Source organism: Pygocentrus nattereri, chromosome 1 (genome assembly GCF_015220715.1).
Source record: "Pygocentrus nattereri isolate fPygNat1 chromosome 1, fPygNat1.pri, whole genome shotgun sequence".
In the NCBI taxonomy this organism is placed as follows: domain Eukaryota; kingdom Metazoa; phylum Chordata; class Actinopteri; order Characiformes; family Serrasalmidae; genus Pygocentrus; species Pygocentrus nattereri.
In genome coordinates this window covers 47810507-47829825 of record NC_051211.1, presented here as the reverse complement: position 1 = coordinate 47829825, position 19319 = coordinate 47810507, and the positions used below count along the sequence as shown (strand labels likewise).

The window sequence follows — 19319 nt, the reverse complement described above, 5'->3', positions numbered from 1 at the left end:
CTTTGCTGGTCCTTTCTGTTTTTTAGTATGATAGTAACACTTGCGGCTGAAGCCTTTGATTATTTAGCAAACTCTTTACATTACCAGGTGAAAATAAAGCTTCCAAGCACTATGACATCAGCAATAAGATTTGTGAAAGGTTTGCTAAGGTGACAGAAGCTAGTTAGGAAGCTAATCCTAACATTAGCTAGCCTCCACAGATTGTTTTGGCTTATTACAGAGTCTTTGTCAAGCTTTGTTTGATTGTACACATGGTTCTGTGTAACTATGGACATACGTGTGTGTGTGAGTGCAGAAAAGAACACTGTATTTCATGCCAGCACTGAGCTAAGCTAACTAATAGGCTAGATAGCTAAAGTCACTTGACTCTCAAGAGGAAAAATTGAAGCTTTACTTAAATCTACATGAGTCTGTGGATGTAAACATCTGGGGTGAGTATATGCTTGCAGAATATAGCGTTTAATGTCACTACAACCTTGTTTAGCCAATATCCCTGAAGGCAAGAGGATAGTGGGCCACTGTTGGCCTGCTGATGGCAAAGCTAGCGGTCCAGTGGTGTTTTGATCAGTGTTTTCTGGGCGGCCCACCAGTGGTTAAGCAGAGTATTAGAATTCCACTGAACATCAGTCAGTTTCCACTTACAGTCCAAATGACTTCTTTTTTCTTCATTCATTTCTTTAGTTATACTTTGTAAATTAGTTAACACAGTGTCAGCAACAGTTAGTTTTCCAAAATAAAAGTTTCTGTGCATTTAAAATCTGTATGGGTCGATAACTTTTATGTAGGACAATAATCTGGGTTGCCCAAGGGTGGACCAGCAGTGGGGTGCTGACCTTATCAAGCCAGTGGATCAACATAAACTTGCTATCTGGGATGTTAGGCTAACTGGCAAACAAAATAGCTACTCAGCCAAATTTGTTGTAGAAAGAGCAAAAGTGGTTATAATGAAGGTTCTAGCTGCCTATCAAGAAGGTAGAAAATGAGTTAGAACTACAACCGTAACCTCTGCAGATGGTTGATGTGAGCTCACACTCTCTTCTTTCACACTCTCTCTCTTTATCTCTCTCCAGTGCAGTGCATTGACTCTTTGCCTTGATCACTTCCTCTCTCACACCTAGGAGTCAGTGCCTCTTTCCTGTTGACCAGTCATGTGACACTAATCATGTGACCTCATGTGACTAGAGATGCCTTCTCAAGGGGGTCATCACTCCTCTACTGCAAGCCCTCTTTCCATCTCTCAGTTCCTTTCTTCTCCCTCTTCTCCTTCTTCTTCTTCACCTGCTTTATCTACTGCTACTACTACTACCTTTACTACTACTACTACTTACCTGTGCTCCATGCCTTTTATAACATGCATTTTTGAGTGATCTCATCACGGCTGCCCAAACTGGCCTGCGCTCTCTCCTTCCTCATGACATCATCTGAACGCATCATGGATTTCATCCCATGGAGGAATGAGAATGTCTGAGCTGCATGTCATTGATTGGCCAGCATTTAAACTGGGGGCGGGATCTGGGAGTGGGGAAAAGGAACAGACCGAGAGGCCTTGAGGAGTGTTGACTGGATGTCTGTGCTGATGTTTGGACATGTTACACGGACATGCAGTAAATATTCCGGCTTTGGACTTGGGGCTCTTGTTTTGTGGAGACCTGCTTGGAAGAAATGAGATCTGAAATGAGTGTGGTGACCCAGGGTTCAAATGAAGCAGACACTTTTCCATAAGTTTAAACAGGCATCTTACACCAGGGCTGTCCAGTTCTGCTGCTGGAGATCTGGCATCCAGCACTGTTTGCTGATCTCCCTAATCTTACACACCCACTAAAGCTGACAGTTTACAGAAGAGTTCAGATACATTTCAGCTGGAAACCACCAAACTGTGATGGATACCAGATTTGCACTGAAACTGAAAACACCCTGTCATGGCCTTAGCTTTCATCGCTGTATCACCCAAAAAGCAAATATGGCTTGTTGCATTTGAGTATCACACATTTCAGATTCTGAATTATGATTGAATCATTACTTCATGGCCATTTGCAGATGTGATTTGTAGATAACAAATCATCTGTGTTACCCAAATACACCGAGTCTTCCTGCCTGTGAAGGCTGGCTATTTCATTTTAAGCTACAGAATGTCATTCCACACGTTCTCGGGCCACACTTGCCGTGCGCCTGCCGTGTGCTGCGTTTGAACTGGGAGCCATCTGTCACCACTGTAACCTGGAGAGAATGAGACACAGTGGCACACAGCCTAATGTTGTCACAACGTTTCAAACTGTTGTGAGAGCTCTGGCCTTACTGTTCCCGTGATCTCGTCTTTTCTCTCTCTTTTTTTCATCCGTATTCTTGTGCTCTGATTGGCTCATGATATGTCTTATTGTTTTGTTTCTCCTATAAGGCATCAAAGGAAGCAGGGAAGGCGCTGGTTTGTAAGGTGAACCCCACGTTCGAGACCCAACATCATCATCTGTTACACTGCCTGGAGAAAACAACGGTAAGACTGTGTGTGTGTCTGTTTGGTTAATAGTATGAATGTCATTTGCGAACAATTTGTTCTTTTGGAATTAATCTTTTGGGTGAACGAACTGAGCTGATTCGTTTTCTCCAGCCAATTTGCTCAGCTATATTAAATATGGTGACATGTACATTAATGATTTACTGTCACATTGGTTAAAAAAGTCTAAAATTGGTTTGAAACAACTCTAGTCTGTATATACCTCTGGTCTAGAAGAAAGCCACACAGTTATAGCGTACAGAACTGGGTTATGCATACAGTAACAAAAAGATTTGTTCATTTGTGGCAGCTGAGAGCCCATTTACATTAACCCACATCATGCCTTGATAGGATTTGTCTGTTTACTTTGGCTGCAGTTACACAAATAGAATTCCGATTTGTGCCTGTGCTGTTATTCCTGCATTATACACAAATTCAGAATCCAAGCTATGAAGTTACAGTCATGTGCAAAATTTGGGGAAATGACGTTTTGTTATTTTGTGAAAATAAACACATTGTAACGCTACAGAATGAGTCATGATCCAAAATCGTGGTCAGTAAACAGGCACAGGTCAGATCCAAAACAGACAAAAACCAGTCCAAACAGTCCCTTTAGGTAAACAGTCCAAAAGGGGTCAGGCAAAAAGGCAAAGTCGAAGTACAGGAAAATAAGTCAGAACCAGGATATAACAATACAGAAACGGACCGCTCAGTACCTCTACGAAAGAAGCAATACCTCACAATGAGTTGAACTAAAAGCCCAAGCTTTATACTAACACTAACTCTAAACAATGAACTCTAAACTAAAATTCTACTCCAAATCATTTTTGATTACTCCATACCTGGGAGCTCCAGTGCAATACAGAGAGCAGTGATTGGAATGTGATGGAGAACTGCGTTGACTTGCCCTGGTTGCATAAAGACAATAGCAAGTTGCCAAACAAAACATATTCCAAACGCATTGTTTCTCACCCTGCGCTCCTTGACCATGGCAGTGGTGGTTACTGGAACGCTTGCTAAGCAGTGAATAGAAGATAAAAAAATTACTCAGTCATTCAAGAAAGACATGGAGAGCATCAGGATTGTGATCAACTGTAACAAAATGGCAATTAGTAATGTGGCATTAGTAAAGTTCACGAGGCATCAGATTTTAGCATAATAGCTAATGGGTGCCCCATAGTGCCATAGGCCCCTGGGCATGCACCCAAAAAATATTGGAATGATCTGTGCCTTTCTATCGCTCCTGTTATTATAAGGAGCAATAAACGCTACTAATAACAAACGATAGTCTATACAGGTCTATGTGTTGGTTATGATTTTTGTGTATGTCTGAATATCCTTTGTTAAAATGCTAGGCTATTTCGGCAGTCAAAGTAAGAGTTTTTGGGCTAACGTATTTATTTATCGAGTGTCCTACAAGCCTCTGTAAAAATGAACATACAGGAAGTGCTTTTTACTGAGGTGCAGTTTAATCAGTACATATAGCTACTGTAGTTTACGTAACTGTGGTAGTTTATTGTAGCGGTTCATCGATTACACCATGTGCTATTCCACGCTCCTGAAACACTGAACGATTCAGTGAATGAATCAAAAGGAATGAATCAGTTCAGTGAGCTGAGTCAAATGATTATGAATCTTTGAAAAGGACTGTGATGCCCACTGCTACTAAAGCAAAAGCATAGGATATAATCTCCTTCTTTTTTTAAGCCTTTTAAGTCTCATTCTTTTCCTAAGTCTTTCTCTTAATCTGTCCCTCTTTTTCTCTCTGCTTTTCCTTTGGCATGAGACTTGTTTATTCTGGATTGATGGATTGACCCAGTATGAAACTGGCAGCTGTTCCCACAGTATTCTTTTTTATTTCCACTTAGCCAATGGCAAGTCCTTGAGATAATACCTCTGTCTGCGATGAACATTACTCGCACTCATCATTTATAACTGCTGTCGAGTTGCATTCGTTTTATTCCCCATATATGACTTCATCCAAACAGGCAACAGTGTTTCCTTAAATATCATCAGAAACCTTTCACACGTCGCATTAACAAAACGCAAGGCCCGTCTGTGTTTGTTTTAGTCTAAAGCACGCTTGGCTCCCGCAGCCGTAAATGAACGCTCCGTCTCGGGAGACCTTGTTAGGAGGCTGCTGCCAAGAAAATGACAGTTAGTGTCTCCCTCTGCCAGCCAGACTCGCTGCAACACAGGCCGTGACCCGCTCTTCCTTATCTGGGGCACTGCTCAAGATGTCTGAATGGAAAATTCCTCCATCCTGCTGAGGGTACTGCTGAAGCACTGGAGGCTCATTTGGGACGGGGCCAAAGCAACAGCGCATCGGAGCTCGGGGACTTTCTGTGATCTCCATTTAGGCTGGGTCGGATTACTGACAAGCCTGCTTGATGTTTCTTTTACAGACAGGGTTTGTTTGTCTCAGGCAGATTTGCGCTGCATTCAGTAGCTGGTGTCAGTAGTTCACCGTGTTAGTTGCCTTCGAGCAGATGAGGAGGGTGGTCCAAAAGAACATGACAAGCATGAGTTATGATGGTTTATTGATAGTGTTGCTTTTTGTGCTGGAGAGCCTGTTGACATCTTTGACCGTTAGATGTCTAGAGCTACCAGTGCAGCTTTGCTATACATTTGTTTCACATACATTACATAATTAAATATCATAATTAATCATGAGATTTGTTACATAATAATGCACATTTACATTCAGTTTACTTACAAGTATTTTTCTTATGAGATTAAAAATGACAAAAACATGGCAGAAATGTGAGGGATGCTTTTCATTTCATAAAGCAAGGTTTTTCATCAACTTTCTTCAAATTATCATGATAAAATATTTATTCGGTAACCCTTTATTATAGGGGAGGGGCATAATAATGCTCTTATTAAGCCTTATCAAGCCAGTAGTTAATTGTCAACTGGCTATTTAATGCTACTTTACTAAGCAGCAATTAGGGTGGATTAAGCATTTTCCAAGCACTTATGATGCTTATCAATCCAATAGCTGGTTATTAACTGGCTACTTATAAGTCATTCATTAAGCAAGAACTAGGGTGGATTAAGGATTTTCTAGAGAACTCGTACAGAAAAAAGAAATTGTATGTTATAATGCATTTTTAACTCTCTTATTAAGCTTTAGAAAGTCAGTAGCTGGTAAATAAAAGTGTGTTATACTGCCCTCATAATGCTCTTACTAAGCCTTATAAAGTCAGTAGCTGGTAAATAAAAGTGTGTTATAATACCTTTATAATGCTCTTATTAAGCCTTATCAAGTCAGTTTACTGTAATTATAAGAGTATGTTAACTTTTCTTTATAATGCTCTTATTGTGCCTTGTCAAATCAATAGCTGGTAATTATTAGTGTGTGTTATAATGCCCTCTTTGTAATAATGTTAGTAAGCCTCCACCCTCATTAAGTCAGTAACTTAACTAGTTGTTCATTACTAATTTATTAAGCAGCTGGAATAGCTTGAGCATTTTCTAAAGCACTTGTAATGCTTATTAAGACAGTAGCTAGTAATTACCTGGCATTACTTCTTTATTAAGTACAGCACTTATAATTTATCATGATAAAATTGTTTATTATTATGCTAGTAATGAACTTTGAATACTTTTAATGCTTATTAAGCTGGTAGCTGATGATTAAGTGGTTGACTATTACTACTTAATAAGCAGTAACTAGATTGAATTGACTCATCAAAATCCCAGGCTTGTAACATACTAAGGCTTATTATTCAGTGATAATGTGGACTACAAAGCAAAGTAGCTGAGTTATTCTTAGGTCATAGAACTGTGCAGTAAAACCTTTGGCCTGCTGGTGAGCCCTGGCCATTTAAAAGGTTAAGCATTTTGCAGAACAATTTTACATTATATTATACATATTAATAATGTCTTTCCTTAAGCATTGAGGCTTTGAAGTGTTTTTTTGGTTTCAATTCCTGTTAAAACCTCAATAAGAAATCACAACATAACTCTAAATAAAGACAAACATGCCTCCTGTTCTTAAGAGAAAATGTCTAGTTAACATGTACTACAACTTCTGAATGCCTGGCCTGCATGGCCTGTGCTCATTAACAGAGGTTCTAGATAATACCTGTTAGATTGCATCTCATCAGATTGTATAAGCAAAACATACAGTGGAACTCTTCTTATTAATATATGATCTTTAAAGATTATGACATGTAACACACAATAAAATTGTTCTGGAACAGTCTAGTTATTAAGCAGTAATGAAAAGCCAGTTACTAACAACTGGCTTTATAATGCTTAATAGGAGCATCGCAAGGGCTTTAAAATGTCACCCTGTGCTAAAGTGTTGCCATATGAACATAAATATTGTGTTGACTCCAAATCTTTTTGCTGAACAGCAAAGCAGAGGCTTGTGTCAATGAGAGAAGATTGAAATAATGCATATGAAATGGCACCATATTTTTGTATCTCTGACAATAACTGTGAATTCTTAGGGTTAAATCTTTTTTATGAATGAAAACCATCAAAAGTGCCTTTTTTTAGCCAAGTAAGACATCAGTTTGTCCTGGCAGTAGCTCCCTTTAACATCCATTAAAAAAAAGTCAAATCAGGAAAGGAGACAGAAGAAAGACAGCAGTAAAGACAATAGAATAACACATAGTGCACGTATTGCTGGTTTGCTGGTTTTTCTAATAGAAACTGAGCTGTGAGTGATGCTGTGTTGTTTAGATACAGTCATGTTCCCTCAGACACTCTGAGTAATTAAATGTGTACAGGAGCAGAGACATCTACTCAACTCTCTCTCTCTGTCTTTCCTCTCTCTCCACATCTTCTCTCTCTTGTTATCTTTTTTGCTCCCAATCTCTCTCTCTCTTTCCATCCTTTCTTTCTCTCTCTGCTCTTTTTTTCTCTCTCTGTCTCTCTCTCTCTTTCTCCCCCCTCCTTTCTCTATGTCTTCTCTCTTTTGTTATCTCTTTCTCTCACTCCCAATCTTTCTCTTCCTCTCTATCATCTGTATTTCATGTCCTTTCTCCTACTCTGGAGACTATGTCCCTCTCCTACTCTCTTTCTCTCTCTCTCTCTCTCTCTCTCTCTCTCTCTCTCTCTCTCTCTCTCTCTCTCTCTTTCCATCCTCTCTTTCTTTCCCTTTCCCTACTTTGTCTCTTTTTCTGCCACAATATATCCCTCTCTCCTCTCTCTCTTTGTCCTCTCTATTTCTAATTATCTCTCTCTTTCAATCCCTCTCCTTATGTCTTTCTCATTCCTTTTCTCCTGTCCCCCTCTCTCTCTCTTTTTCTCTTGTTTTTCTCCCCTCTCTGTCTCTCTCTCTCATTCTCTTTTTCTCTCTCTCCCACATCTCTCTTTCTCTATCTTTTCTTCCTCTCTCTTTCTATCTCTCTCTCTGCCTTTCTCTTTTTCTCTCCCATCCACTTTCGCTCTCTTTTTCTCTTTCTGTGTCTCTGTCTCTCTCTCTCTCTCTCTCTCTAGAATCACGAGTTTGTGGATGAGCAAACATACGAGACGAGTTGTATGGAGGTGTCAATGGTGAAGCCGTCCACCTCACGCTCCTCCTCCGTCTCCTCCTCTCCTCATGGCCTCACCTCCTGCTGCTCACGCCGAAACAAGCGCAAGAGCTTCAACGTCCCTAACTCCAACATGACCGCCGGCCGCCGGGGCAGCGTGCAGGAGCTCAGCACCATCCAGATCAGGGAGAGGCCGCTCAGCAACAGGTACACGTACAGGCCCTGAGCAGCAGGCTGGAGCTCCTCAACAGAGGCAGCCTCGCTGTCACACACAGACACGCATAATTCTGCATTTAATTTGGGCATTACGCCAACATTGCCAGCAGGTCAGCCATCAGCAGATGTGCCCTCTTCAACAACTACTCCAGCAGAGACATGGAAACACACAAACAAACACAACAGCGCACGCACACACACTCGCTGCTGGAGATGATGTTAAGGCACTTGACTAAATAGAGTTGAGTCAGAAAGCCAGGGGTGTATCCAGCTTCCCACATTCTCAAATCTTTGAGTGTTTATAATACAGATTGTCTGAGTGAGCTAGAGCTTATTCAGTCAGTGTGTTTGTGTGTCGGCTTCTGTAATCAAGGTGAGAAGAATTACTCTTTCAGTCCAGTACAGGTGATCAATCAAAATTTGCTTGCTGTATTCCAGTCTGTGAAGTCCCTAGGGACTGAATAAGCAAAAAACGTAAATGATGATCAAAAATACCAAGTTTTTCCAAGGAAGGTCCAAGGAAGGACTTTGACTTAATTTAGAAACTTTAATTTTGTTTCTCTTAAGCCATTCAGAAGTGGACTTATCTGGCTGCATAAGTCAATTGCACATAAGCTTCAGAACATGGACTGATTTCTAAATATTCTCTGGTAGAGAGCAGAACTCATGACTTTGAAGCAGAAAAGCATCCTCACACTTTAACACTACCACCACCATGTTTTACTGTTGGTGATGTCCTTATTGTGGAATGCTGGGTTAGATTTACTCCAGATGTAACAGGATCTTCCAAACAGGTTCTTTTTGAGTCATCAGTACACAGAACATTATTCTGTTCCTCATGTTATAGCTTTTGGGAGGTTATGAAGGAGTTTTGCCAAATATGAGACAATCCTTTCTGTTCCTCTTGGTTAGCAGAGCCTTGCAACTCTCCCATGTATTCCATTTTTGCCTGTGTTCTTTCTTTTGTTTTAACATCTGAAGCAATTAAGAGTGTCAAATCAGCAAAAATAGAAGAAATCAAGATGGGGCTAATACTTTTCCCAGCACTGTCAGTTTCTGACCATAAGACCACTGTTGACCAGAAAGAATTTTACCCTTTTTCACGGTAGCCATATCATGCCATTTCTGCCTGTTTTGGAGATTCCTCGGGTATTGCACTATCCATTTTATCTCACCATGTCTTTGTGGAGAAGTGTGAATTGTTTTTCTCCCCTTTCACCCCTCACTGCTCACTAGCAACTCAGCCCAGAGTCACAACATTTCACACACACAGAGCCAACAGCCACTAGAGACTTGCAGAAACAGGTTAGACTCTGACAGCTGGAGAGAACACCACAGCAACTGGAAATAAATGTGTTAACAAACCAAACCAAAGTCAGTGAGCAACAACTCCAGCCTAATGGAGGAACAAAGCCTTTACTCATCTCCATAAAAACGGCCTAAAGTAACTGTTTTAATTTGGAAAAAATATAGGTTTGATAAGGTAAGGTTGAGGTAAACACTCAATGGTTTAGTGTAAACAAAATTCTAATTCAACAATAGAAATGCAAAATTAACTCACTTTAACAGCACATTTTAGCAACTACGGCAAAACGGATCTTTCTGCCGAAGTACAAAAGCAGCCAACAGCAGCAGGAAGTCAAATTAACACCTTGTCGTATCAGAAAGCGACACAAGTGAATGACGACATAATCGAAATTATAACTCCAATTATTAATGAAGCTTCGTCAGCAGCAAGCAGCAGAGTGTGATGCATTATCAACTCCTTTCTAGTTTTGATGTGTCGCATTTCTTTGCCATTCCACCTCAAAATGAATGAGGAAAAAAAGAAGAGGAAGGTTTTTTTTCACCACGATGTAATATTTTTATCTATAATATTTCTGCAAGGAGGGACTGGAGGGATCTTTCTGACCCTTCCAGTAAATATTACAAGAATAATAACAAAATAGAAACAGTTTGGAGAGAAATTGCCAGAGCGCTGGAAGTTGGTAAATAAATATTGTTTGTGACATTGAAAGCTAAGGATTTACATTTTACATTTACAGCATTTAGCAGACGCTCTTATGCAGAGCGACTTACAAGAAGTGCTTTGTCTTTCTAGAGAAAGTATCTTTCCTAGTTACCAATAGGTTAGAAAGAGCCTGTCTTGAGCTCAGAGACTGCTAAAAACAAAATGTCACTGTTGAAACTGAGAGAAAAGGAACCGAGTTGAACACGGAACAGTGCAATACAATACAGTACACTACAATTACACTACAATACAATAAAATACAATACACAGTGCAATACAATACAATACAATACATGAGTGCAGTACAATGCATTACAATCAATACTTAATTCAGTGCTCATTAAGTACTGATTGTCATGTATTGTACTGCACTGATGCAGTACAATACACTGGAAGTTGGTAAATAAATACAGTTTGATTTGTGTCACTGATTGCAAAGGATGCTTATCTAGTTACTTAAGTAGACACAAGTTAGCAGATACTATCAAGCTGCCTAGCACAGCTAGGATTAGGGGTGGGCAATATGGATATATGTTATTGTTATCATGATATAATCACCTCATAGTATATCTTTTTGAGCATATTGTGGATATCATCAGAACTTAAAGAACACTAGCCAGCTGCATGTGTCATAATTTAATAATATTAATTATGTTTTGTAATTATATTTACACATGCAGTTGTAATTAGGCTGGTATAATTGGAATTAATGAGATGCAATCTGTGAAATGTTGCATAAAAAATCATTATATTCATGGTTTCTATAGTAATCATTTTAAATTCATGGTTTTTATAATAATAATCTTTAAATCTTTAAACATTACTGGTTCTTTTTTGTCTATTTCACTCATCAACCCAAAAAAAGGAAATATCATGGTACATATTGTATACTGTGAAAATACTGTATCATAATCTATTGTGATAGATTGTTATATTTTTGACATATCACCCACCCCTAGGTGGGATATTAACCCATTTTTAAGTCTCAAGCTACACTATATAGGCAGGGCTTGAGCAGCTCTGTGGTCCGAAAGTGATGAAGAGCTAGAGGATGACTAATACAAATTGTGCATCAGCAGATCAGCAGACTGATTTTATAGTGAACCTATAAGGCAAGTGTTTCTAATAAAGCGGCTAGTGAATGGAAGTATATGTAAGTGTCTCATAAAGAGGATGATAGTGCAGGTCAACAACAGCACCATGACTAAACAAGGCTTAGCCATAAACATTAGCTTTGCGGATGGAGTCGGTATGAGGAAGCGGAGCAGTGTTTCCGTGACTCATTCTGCTGGAATGTTGCAAATGCTCCAGCTGTGGCACCCACTTGCCTGTGTGGTCTAATGGACAGCTGGGAGAATCTCACTCTCTCTCCCACTCTTTCTCTTTCTCTTTTTCTCCCCTTCTGCAGTCGCTCCAGTCTGAACGCCAAGTTTGAGGAGACTGTGCCACTGAACTCGGAGCAGCAACCCTACATCACGGCGGCCATCATCAGCATGCCCACTCCACCCGTGACCACACCCGAGGGTGGAGACTCGGCCAGCTCACCTGACTTCTTGCAAAGTAACATCGTTCGAGTGTCAGCACTATAGACCTTGTATGCCCCCTTTTTTTATTCGGCGGATGGACGCTGGCCAGGGAGGGGATTGGCGGGAAGCCCTCCCCCGCAACGCAGAGGGAGGCCACGGCTTTGACCCTTTATTTCAACTCCTGCCCAAAGCCCAGCTTTCTCTGCACTGGGGCATCAGCTCCGCTTATGGATCAGGCTGCAAAGGCCGCCAACGTAAGCCCCCCAGGCTTCTACTCACAGAGGGGGATTCAAATGAAAAAAATGACCACGCTTGTTACAAATTACTATGGTTTTTTGAGTATTGTGTGTCTTCACATTTGTTGTCTTAAGCTTGGTGGTGGAGAGAGCGAGGCGAATGTTTTTTGGGGGGCTGTATCTTGGTGTCGGGTGTGCATTTGGGTGTTTTTTTGTTTGGGGGGGGTCCTACTTTCTAGGCTATTATCGTGCTTTTAGAGAGATTTGCTCCAACAGAGCTACTTTTGATACTATGAGTAAAGCTGAGGTCTTTCAGTTCCAGAGGGATTCCGAGTGTGTGAGTGTGCGTTTAAGACTAACCTTCTGCATGTTCTGCATTCGTAAGTCTGTGTCTCCTTTCGAGTTTTGGCATGAGCAATAAGGGTTTGTTCTTTTCCGACAGCGTGTGTGCTCGTATTTTATTTGTTAACACCATGCCTGGTTAAACCTCATTAATCAGCAGTCCTTTCCTCTTTATTCCACCCACACTGCTCTGAAAGTACAATTATTAAACACTTATTAAAATTAGATTTTGTGAACAGGAAACACTCTCTCTCACTTTTTCTATCTCTCTCTCTTTCATTCTGTCTCTCTCAGTTTAGTTGTCTCTTGAGACCTGGCCTAATAGCATTAAGTGGATCATTGATAATATACTTCAAACAGCACGACCAGGTAGTGTGGCCTTCCATACAAAATCAGTGGACAATGAAGCCACTGCTTCTTTGAGAGTGTTGCCACTTTCCTTCTTTTCTTCAAGGAAATATGTCAGTCATTCCATTTTTACTGTCAGACGTTTTAAATATACTGTGAAAGATTTTTTTTTTTTCAATGTGCAAAACGTGCATGATGTTCTAAAGACCACTGGGTTATGGACCAGCCAGGCCACCGTACCCTGATGTGCTTTTAGTTTGTGTCTTTTCTTAGTGTACCACTATGATACCTTGGATCACTCCGGCCAAACATGCCTACTGACCTCCTACAGCAGTGCTCCAGCAGTCTCTAGAGCTTTCGACCAGTTTAAAGACTAGGAGATGTATCTTGAAGATGTGGCTACTGCAAAAGGGAGCCAAATATACAAAAGGGGGCCAGATATCACTTCTGTATTTAGTAGCCTATACATCAGTGGCTATGCTCACATTCAGAATGTCTAGCACCATGGGAGAGGGTTGCCTAATGATTGTAGAGCATATGTACGCAGTGCATGTAGGGTATTGTAGTAAGAGAACACAGATGGATGAAAACACAATCTGTTGTGAAACCAATAAGGCTGGGGGATGAGATGTCGCCCTTAATAATGTCACATAACATGACAAATAACAACCGCAACCTTGTCTGGACTAAGCGGTTAAAGATGATGATAATTAATGATGATGACAAATAATATCATACATCCTAATTTTAGGCTGGACTGGCTCTTTAAGCAGAGCTCAGGCACGAGGACAGAATGTTAGACGTGTTGTGACCTAATTGGCTCAGTAATAGGATCAACACTTCGTGGGCTTATCACTATACGGCGGATTATTTTATCAGCACTGTGGCCCCCACTCCTACTCACTGCCGAATATCAAAGCAAATGTATTCACAAAGCCCCCTCTGAGTCAGAGAGATGAATTAGTCATATCTCTCTATCCCTTCTCTCTCCACACACTCTCTCTCTGTCTTGAATTAGCGAGAAATTAGCATATAATATCAAAGGATAATTTTTTATGTCGTTTTCACTGATGTCAGAATGATTTACTGTGTAGAGAAGGCTTGAATATGTATACACACACACACACACACACACACACACACACCCACCACTGCCCGCCTTCTGCTCAAACCCCTCCCCCATTGCTTGACCATGTGACTTATGCAACAAGGTTCTTTTTGTAAAGATACGCTTTGTATTAAAGGGGATATTCAGGGGGGAATAGAATCACACATATTTTTCAAAATCAAACGGTGTTGATTATATATTCTAAATGTTATTTCGGTTGTACAAAAGAGAAAAAAGGGGAAAAAACTCTGAAAGAGACTGTTGCTAGTGCACCTGTGTTGTAAATTTGTTCTTTGGTGTAGTAAATATTTATCTGAGTTTTATCGTCACCATCACGGACCGCCAGCCCTGCATCACGCTCTCGAGTCCCGGTGCTCCAGGAACGACAAACTGTACCTTTGGTTTTTTTCTCTTTTCTTTTTTTCTGTTCCAAAGTGGACGACAAACATGATTGCATGTGATGGCAGAGGCCCTTCGCTGATGGGTCAAGGAAACGACCGCCATGTCCGTCTCGGGCTCAAGGGAGGCCTTCTGACTCAGAGTGGGAAAAACCCACTTCCTGTTTGTGAGATGACGCGAATTTGAGAAATGAGCAGGAGGACGGCGCGGAGTTCATCTGAATTTGTTACAGCTTGTGTTATAGACATATTACAATATATGACTCATCGAAAAGCTATGAAAAAAATGACAATTCAATTGTTTAGTCCGGTGCAGTGTCTATGAATAAATAGAATAAATCATTGTCCCAGTAAAAAATACAGATAAAACATGGCTGTTTTGTTGTGTCTTGGCTTTGTAGAGGGAGAACGTTTTGGTCTTTGGTAAGTTTCATTCTCCATGTCAGCCGTTGTTGCATAAAGAGTAAATCATTTGATGATTTACAGATGCTGTCATCAGCTCAGAGGTCACCTACCATTATTATTACAACTGGGCTGGGCTTCCCGAAAGCCTCTCAGCACAAAGATGATGCCTAAATGGTAGAGCGAGCATTACACTGAACACACTCTCTACCAGTTAAGATGAGTTAGATAAGCTGAATGTAATATATTCTATTAAATCAAACCCAAAACCCAACCCTAATCCTAAACCTAAGACTAACACTACTGACAATCAAGTGTTTGTTAACAATTAAAGGCCACAACCATTTCAAAATATTTGCAGAAGTTCATCACTGAGATGAACTAGTGAGAGTGAAATGGCTTTTTACGGTGAAACGTTCCCGCTCAACTGTGATATAGCCACATCTTCTGAGTCTTTATATGTGATGCTGATAGGAGTGATGTGTCGGCTCTTTGAGTTGGCTGGTTTAGGTGAACCTTGGGGGTTGACATTATTTCCCACATAAATTTAAGAGGAAACAAATAGGTAGATCTTATGATGCTATAGCTGAAAACTGCAGGACCCGCTCCTGGACCTTCTTGGAGCATTCCGGTTCCTATCACCACCACTGTGAACAGCTTGGATTTGGTACTTTTTTTTTTCTTCACATCAAACCACTCTTATTGACTTTCTTTACATCTTAATCACACTGTTAAAATGGCTCATTAGTTCTCCTTTAAAAAATACATCTGGTAACAAGTAAATTACTTACTTTTATTTAACCAAGTAAATATATTGAATAAATAATTATTTCAATTAAAGTAATGTTTTGAGTGGAATAAAACTAGTTCAGTTGCTTGTTACTACATGAAATATTTTTTTTTAGCTGACGAGCCATTTTTTTACAGTGCATTTAATTATACCAAAAGTCAGTGGATTTCCCTTCAAAGCATCTGTAAGGGACTAAATGAAGTGTTACCCATTTAGACCAGCATAGATTTGATGTACGCATTTGAGGCATGATCAATCAAAGCATCATATTTTTTCCATTTTAGTGAAGTATGCAAATCGTGTGGAAGCAGGATTTCTACAGGCTGCTCAGATCAAAAGGACAAATCAATGTGACCTTTTCTCTGATGGTGCTTTGATGTACGCTGTTCAAGTCGACTCATCTCATCTGTGATCTCTTTCACAGTAACACGCTACCCGAGGAACTCCACCTTGATAACGTCGAACAGGACAGCTGGTAAACCTGGCCTGTTTGGTGTTCTCCTTGATGAAGACCTTGATGGAACTCATCTACACCTCATGTCCACTTCGTGTCTCCTTTGTGCTCTGGGATAGAGGGAGGAGGCTGAGGTGTAGTGGGGTTTGGGTAGGAGCATAGTGGGATGGAGGGATGATGATGGTATCAAACTGGGCGAACAGTGGGGATCCAGATTAGCATATTTCCCATCAGACAGTACATAATTGAAATGTTTTGAGGTGAGTGCGAAGAGGTGGTACATGAAGGAGAATGAGAGAGAGAGAGCTGGGGGAGGATGAACAGTGAGGAAATTCATGCAGATTTTCTACAGCTACAGGCCACAGCTGTCTATTTCTGGCCTGGCTATTTTTACAGAGTTGAAAGGTTAATGGTTTTATTTCCTGCACTGGTTCATTTTACTGTTTGCTGATGCACTCCAGGAAGGGATGAGGGGAGGAGGGAAGCCATCAGTGGGTGTGAGGTCACACACAGCCTGTGTGAGAAGTACACAAACACACACCCTGGTGAGATTTGTGCCTCTCCGTTCACATCCTCGCACAAGGACTCTCTGACGTTGTGATGCACCAACATACAACGTCACAGTGGAAACTGCTGATAAATCTCTCTGTCTGCCTTTCACTCACACACACAGACACACATCCCGGTCCTGAATGGGAGGATGGTCCGAAGACGAGTGCAGGATGACCGCAACAAGAGTGGGAACACTGTGTCTTTTGTAAGCTGGTCTGAGTGCTGTGCTGCACGCCTCTGTCTTTCATAAATCACATCCTTCATGGTGCTGAGTGATGAAAGGAGAAAAAAAGAGCAACGAGAACGGAAGAACTACAGAGATTTCAGCACCCCAACAGTCCTTTGCGTCAGCCTGCTGGTTCTACACACGGTCATATGCATAAGGTCTACAGGGAACAAGCCTAAATATGCCTTTATGCAATATGATGTGCACAATTCTTATTTTTTGCTGATATAATGAAACATAACAAATAATATGTGCCAATGCTTTTGCACAGGCCACATTTAATCTTGTAGTTTTCCCCTAATAGGTTCATTTTATAAAATAGGACGTAATAGTGCATTAAAATATGCAAAAAGTGTGTTCTCTGTTGAGGATGTACTAAATTATTTGGTAATACTTTCTAGTAGGGTACTGTTCATAAGGCTACATTTCACCTACAAAAGCTTGCCATGACAACTGACATAGTATACTATATAAATACTTATTAAAAACTACACAAATACTTATAAATGCTTATGTCAGTAGGCGTCAATCACTATAAAGGTTACTACTGCCAATTTCGCTCAAAGTTTGAAAAGGTAGCCTTTGTGACAGATAAACATAAAGAACATATTAGAATAAACATTTATAAAAATTTTTGTAGGCTTATGTCAGTTGTCATGACAAGCTTATGTAGGTGTCATGTTGCCTTGTAAACAGCACCATATTAATATTCACTGCTTGACAAACTAGATGCTGCTAATGTAATTGTTGGTGATTTTAGCAAACATGTATGCAGAGTTAGACAAAAATACTGAATATACTGTTATAACAGAATATATGACAGATTTTTGCTTTGTTCAAAATGTTGTATAATTGCAAAACATAGATAATTAGCTTTTTTAAAGGTATATTGTACTAGCTAAAATTAATATTTAAAATCCAAATTGTCCAAATTCTCTGTTCAGGCAACAAAAAAATGCTGACTGGATGTGACATCCACCAGAATATATGACCAAACTATAAGTATGCAAACATTGTGGGCTAATTAGATTGCTTTAGTATAAGGAACCCTTTCTAAAAATATGGTTCTTAAAGGGTTCTTTAGTAAAGGGAACTGTTCTGTTTAGAAACATGAGTTTAGATCCATTTGCATGCTCAACTGATTCTTTGCATGGTTCTTCAGACTGATGGAGAATGTGCTGTATATGGTTCTATCTAGAATCTATTCAAAAGTAGTTCTACATAGCAACAAAAAGCGTTGTTCTATTGTTACGATGTCAAGTTGTATAGAACCATATGGAACACATCCTCCATCAATCTGAAGAACAATCCCACTACGCAAACAATGGTTCTATATAGAATTCCTGGTTGTAAACAGAGTTATTCCCTTTACTAAACAACTAAAGATCCATCTTTTTAAAGGTGAACATTATGTTGAATGGAATTTTTTCACCATTCTAAAAATCATGTTCACTCTTGCAACAGTTGCTACAGAAGAATGTATTTGTGTGCAAGGCATGCAGAGGTCAGGTCCCTCTCTCTCCTTCCTGCTCTCACTTGCTCACTTAACAATGTTTTATTCATAGCTTTATTTCAGTGGTGTATGGCATTTCTGCAGGTCAGGTCTCATCTGCAGGTCCCTTTGTGAAAATTGTTTCTTTGGCATAGGATGTCTCAGGTATGCCTGGAGAGGGTCCAAAGATTTCACCGCTGTTTCCATCCAGTAGCATTTAAGCATAACACCTCTGGAATCCTGCATGTATAAACAGTGTGTTCTGCAGAAATCCATTCCCCAGTCTCTGCACTAGAGTATGAAAGCAGGCTTTGCTGCATGTACAGATGGTGCTTGGCAAGAAATCTGGAGAGCTGCTTGTCAAGCCATTTACAAGATGTTTCAGAAGCAAGCTGACCCAGCGGTATAACGGCTGAAGGCTGTCAGTCCGATTTATGGCCTCAGAGTGCTGAGATGCACTTTAACACAAGTGGACATCATTATTAAGCAATGCTCAGATTGTCATTTGAAACAAGTGGCTGAAAGGCTGTGAAAAAGTGAGAAGACTAAACCACATGGGGAAAAAAAGCTTAACATGGCTTATTACACTAAAACAACAAGCTCAGAAAACCCAAACCTCTCTCATATCTTACTGGTTATAAATGCTGTGTCATGCTGAAAGAATAGAACTGTTATCCAAAGAAAGCAATCATTTGATGTTAAACTTTTTTTTCTCTTCATTCACAGTATAGGGGGAAAGCTTGATGTGGCTTAATGCAATTACAACAAACACCTTACATGTTTGGAAAATCAGGGAAAATGCCCCACTTAAGAACAAAGTTTCCATTTACTGCCAAGCTGCAAATCTCGCATACAAACTCATCTACAGCAAGATGGCTGAACAAGTTGCCTAATTCTAGCTAACATTCGCTATAGTTCACATGTAAAGCTAAAGTATCACTAGTCAATGAAACTCTGTCTCAGAGTGATGCAGAGAGACTTGTTAATGCACTTATAAGCAGAGTTGATCACTGTAATGATCTTCTTACTGGAATTTCTAAGAAAACTATACATCGAAATTTGAAACTATAAATTGAAAATTGAATCCAATCCATCCCTTGCAACTCATGCAAAATGCATCAGCACCCTAACAACAATAAAAAAGAGAGATCACTTCACATCTGTTTTGAAAGAACTGCACTGGCTACCTGTATCATTGAGGATAGATTATAAAGTTCTGATACTGGTTTTTAAGGCTC

At 40.1% G+C, this 19319-nt stretch overlaps 1 protein-coding gene across 2 annotated transcripts in view; it reads left to right on the top strand.

Moving 5' to 3' along the window:
• The window catches only part of kcnd2 (potassium voltage-gated channel, Shal-related subfamily, member 2), a 205116-nt gene extending 190580 nt beyond the window's left edge, over nucleotides 1–14536 (top strand). For both annotated transcript variants that reach the window (XM_037538398.1, XM_037538387.1), the window contains 3 exons: nucleotides 2396–2491; nucleotides 7946–8187; nucleotides 11616–14536. In XM_037538398.1, the coding sequence (XP_037394295.1) occupies nucleotides 2396–2491; nucleotides 7946–8187; nucleotides 11616–11796 (519 nt within the window). In that variant the 3' untranslated portion in view covers nucleotides 11797–14536. The remainder of the gene's footprint in view (nucleotides 1–2395; nucleotides 2492–7945; nucleotides 8188–11615) is intronic.
• The last annotated feature ends 4783 nt before the right edge of the window (nucleotides 14537–19319 follow it).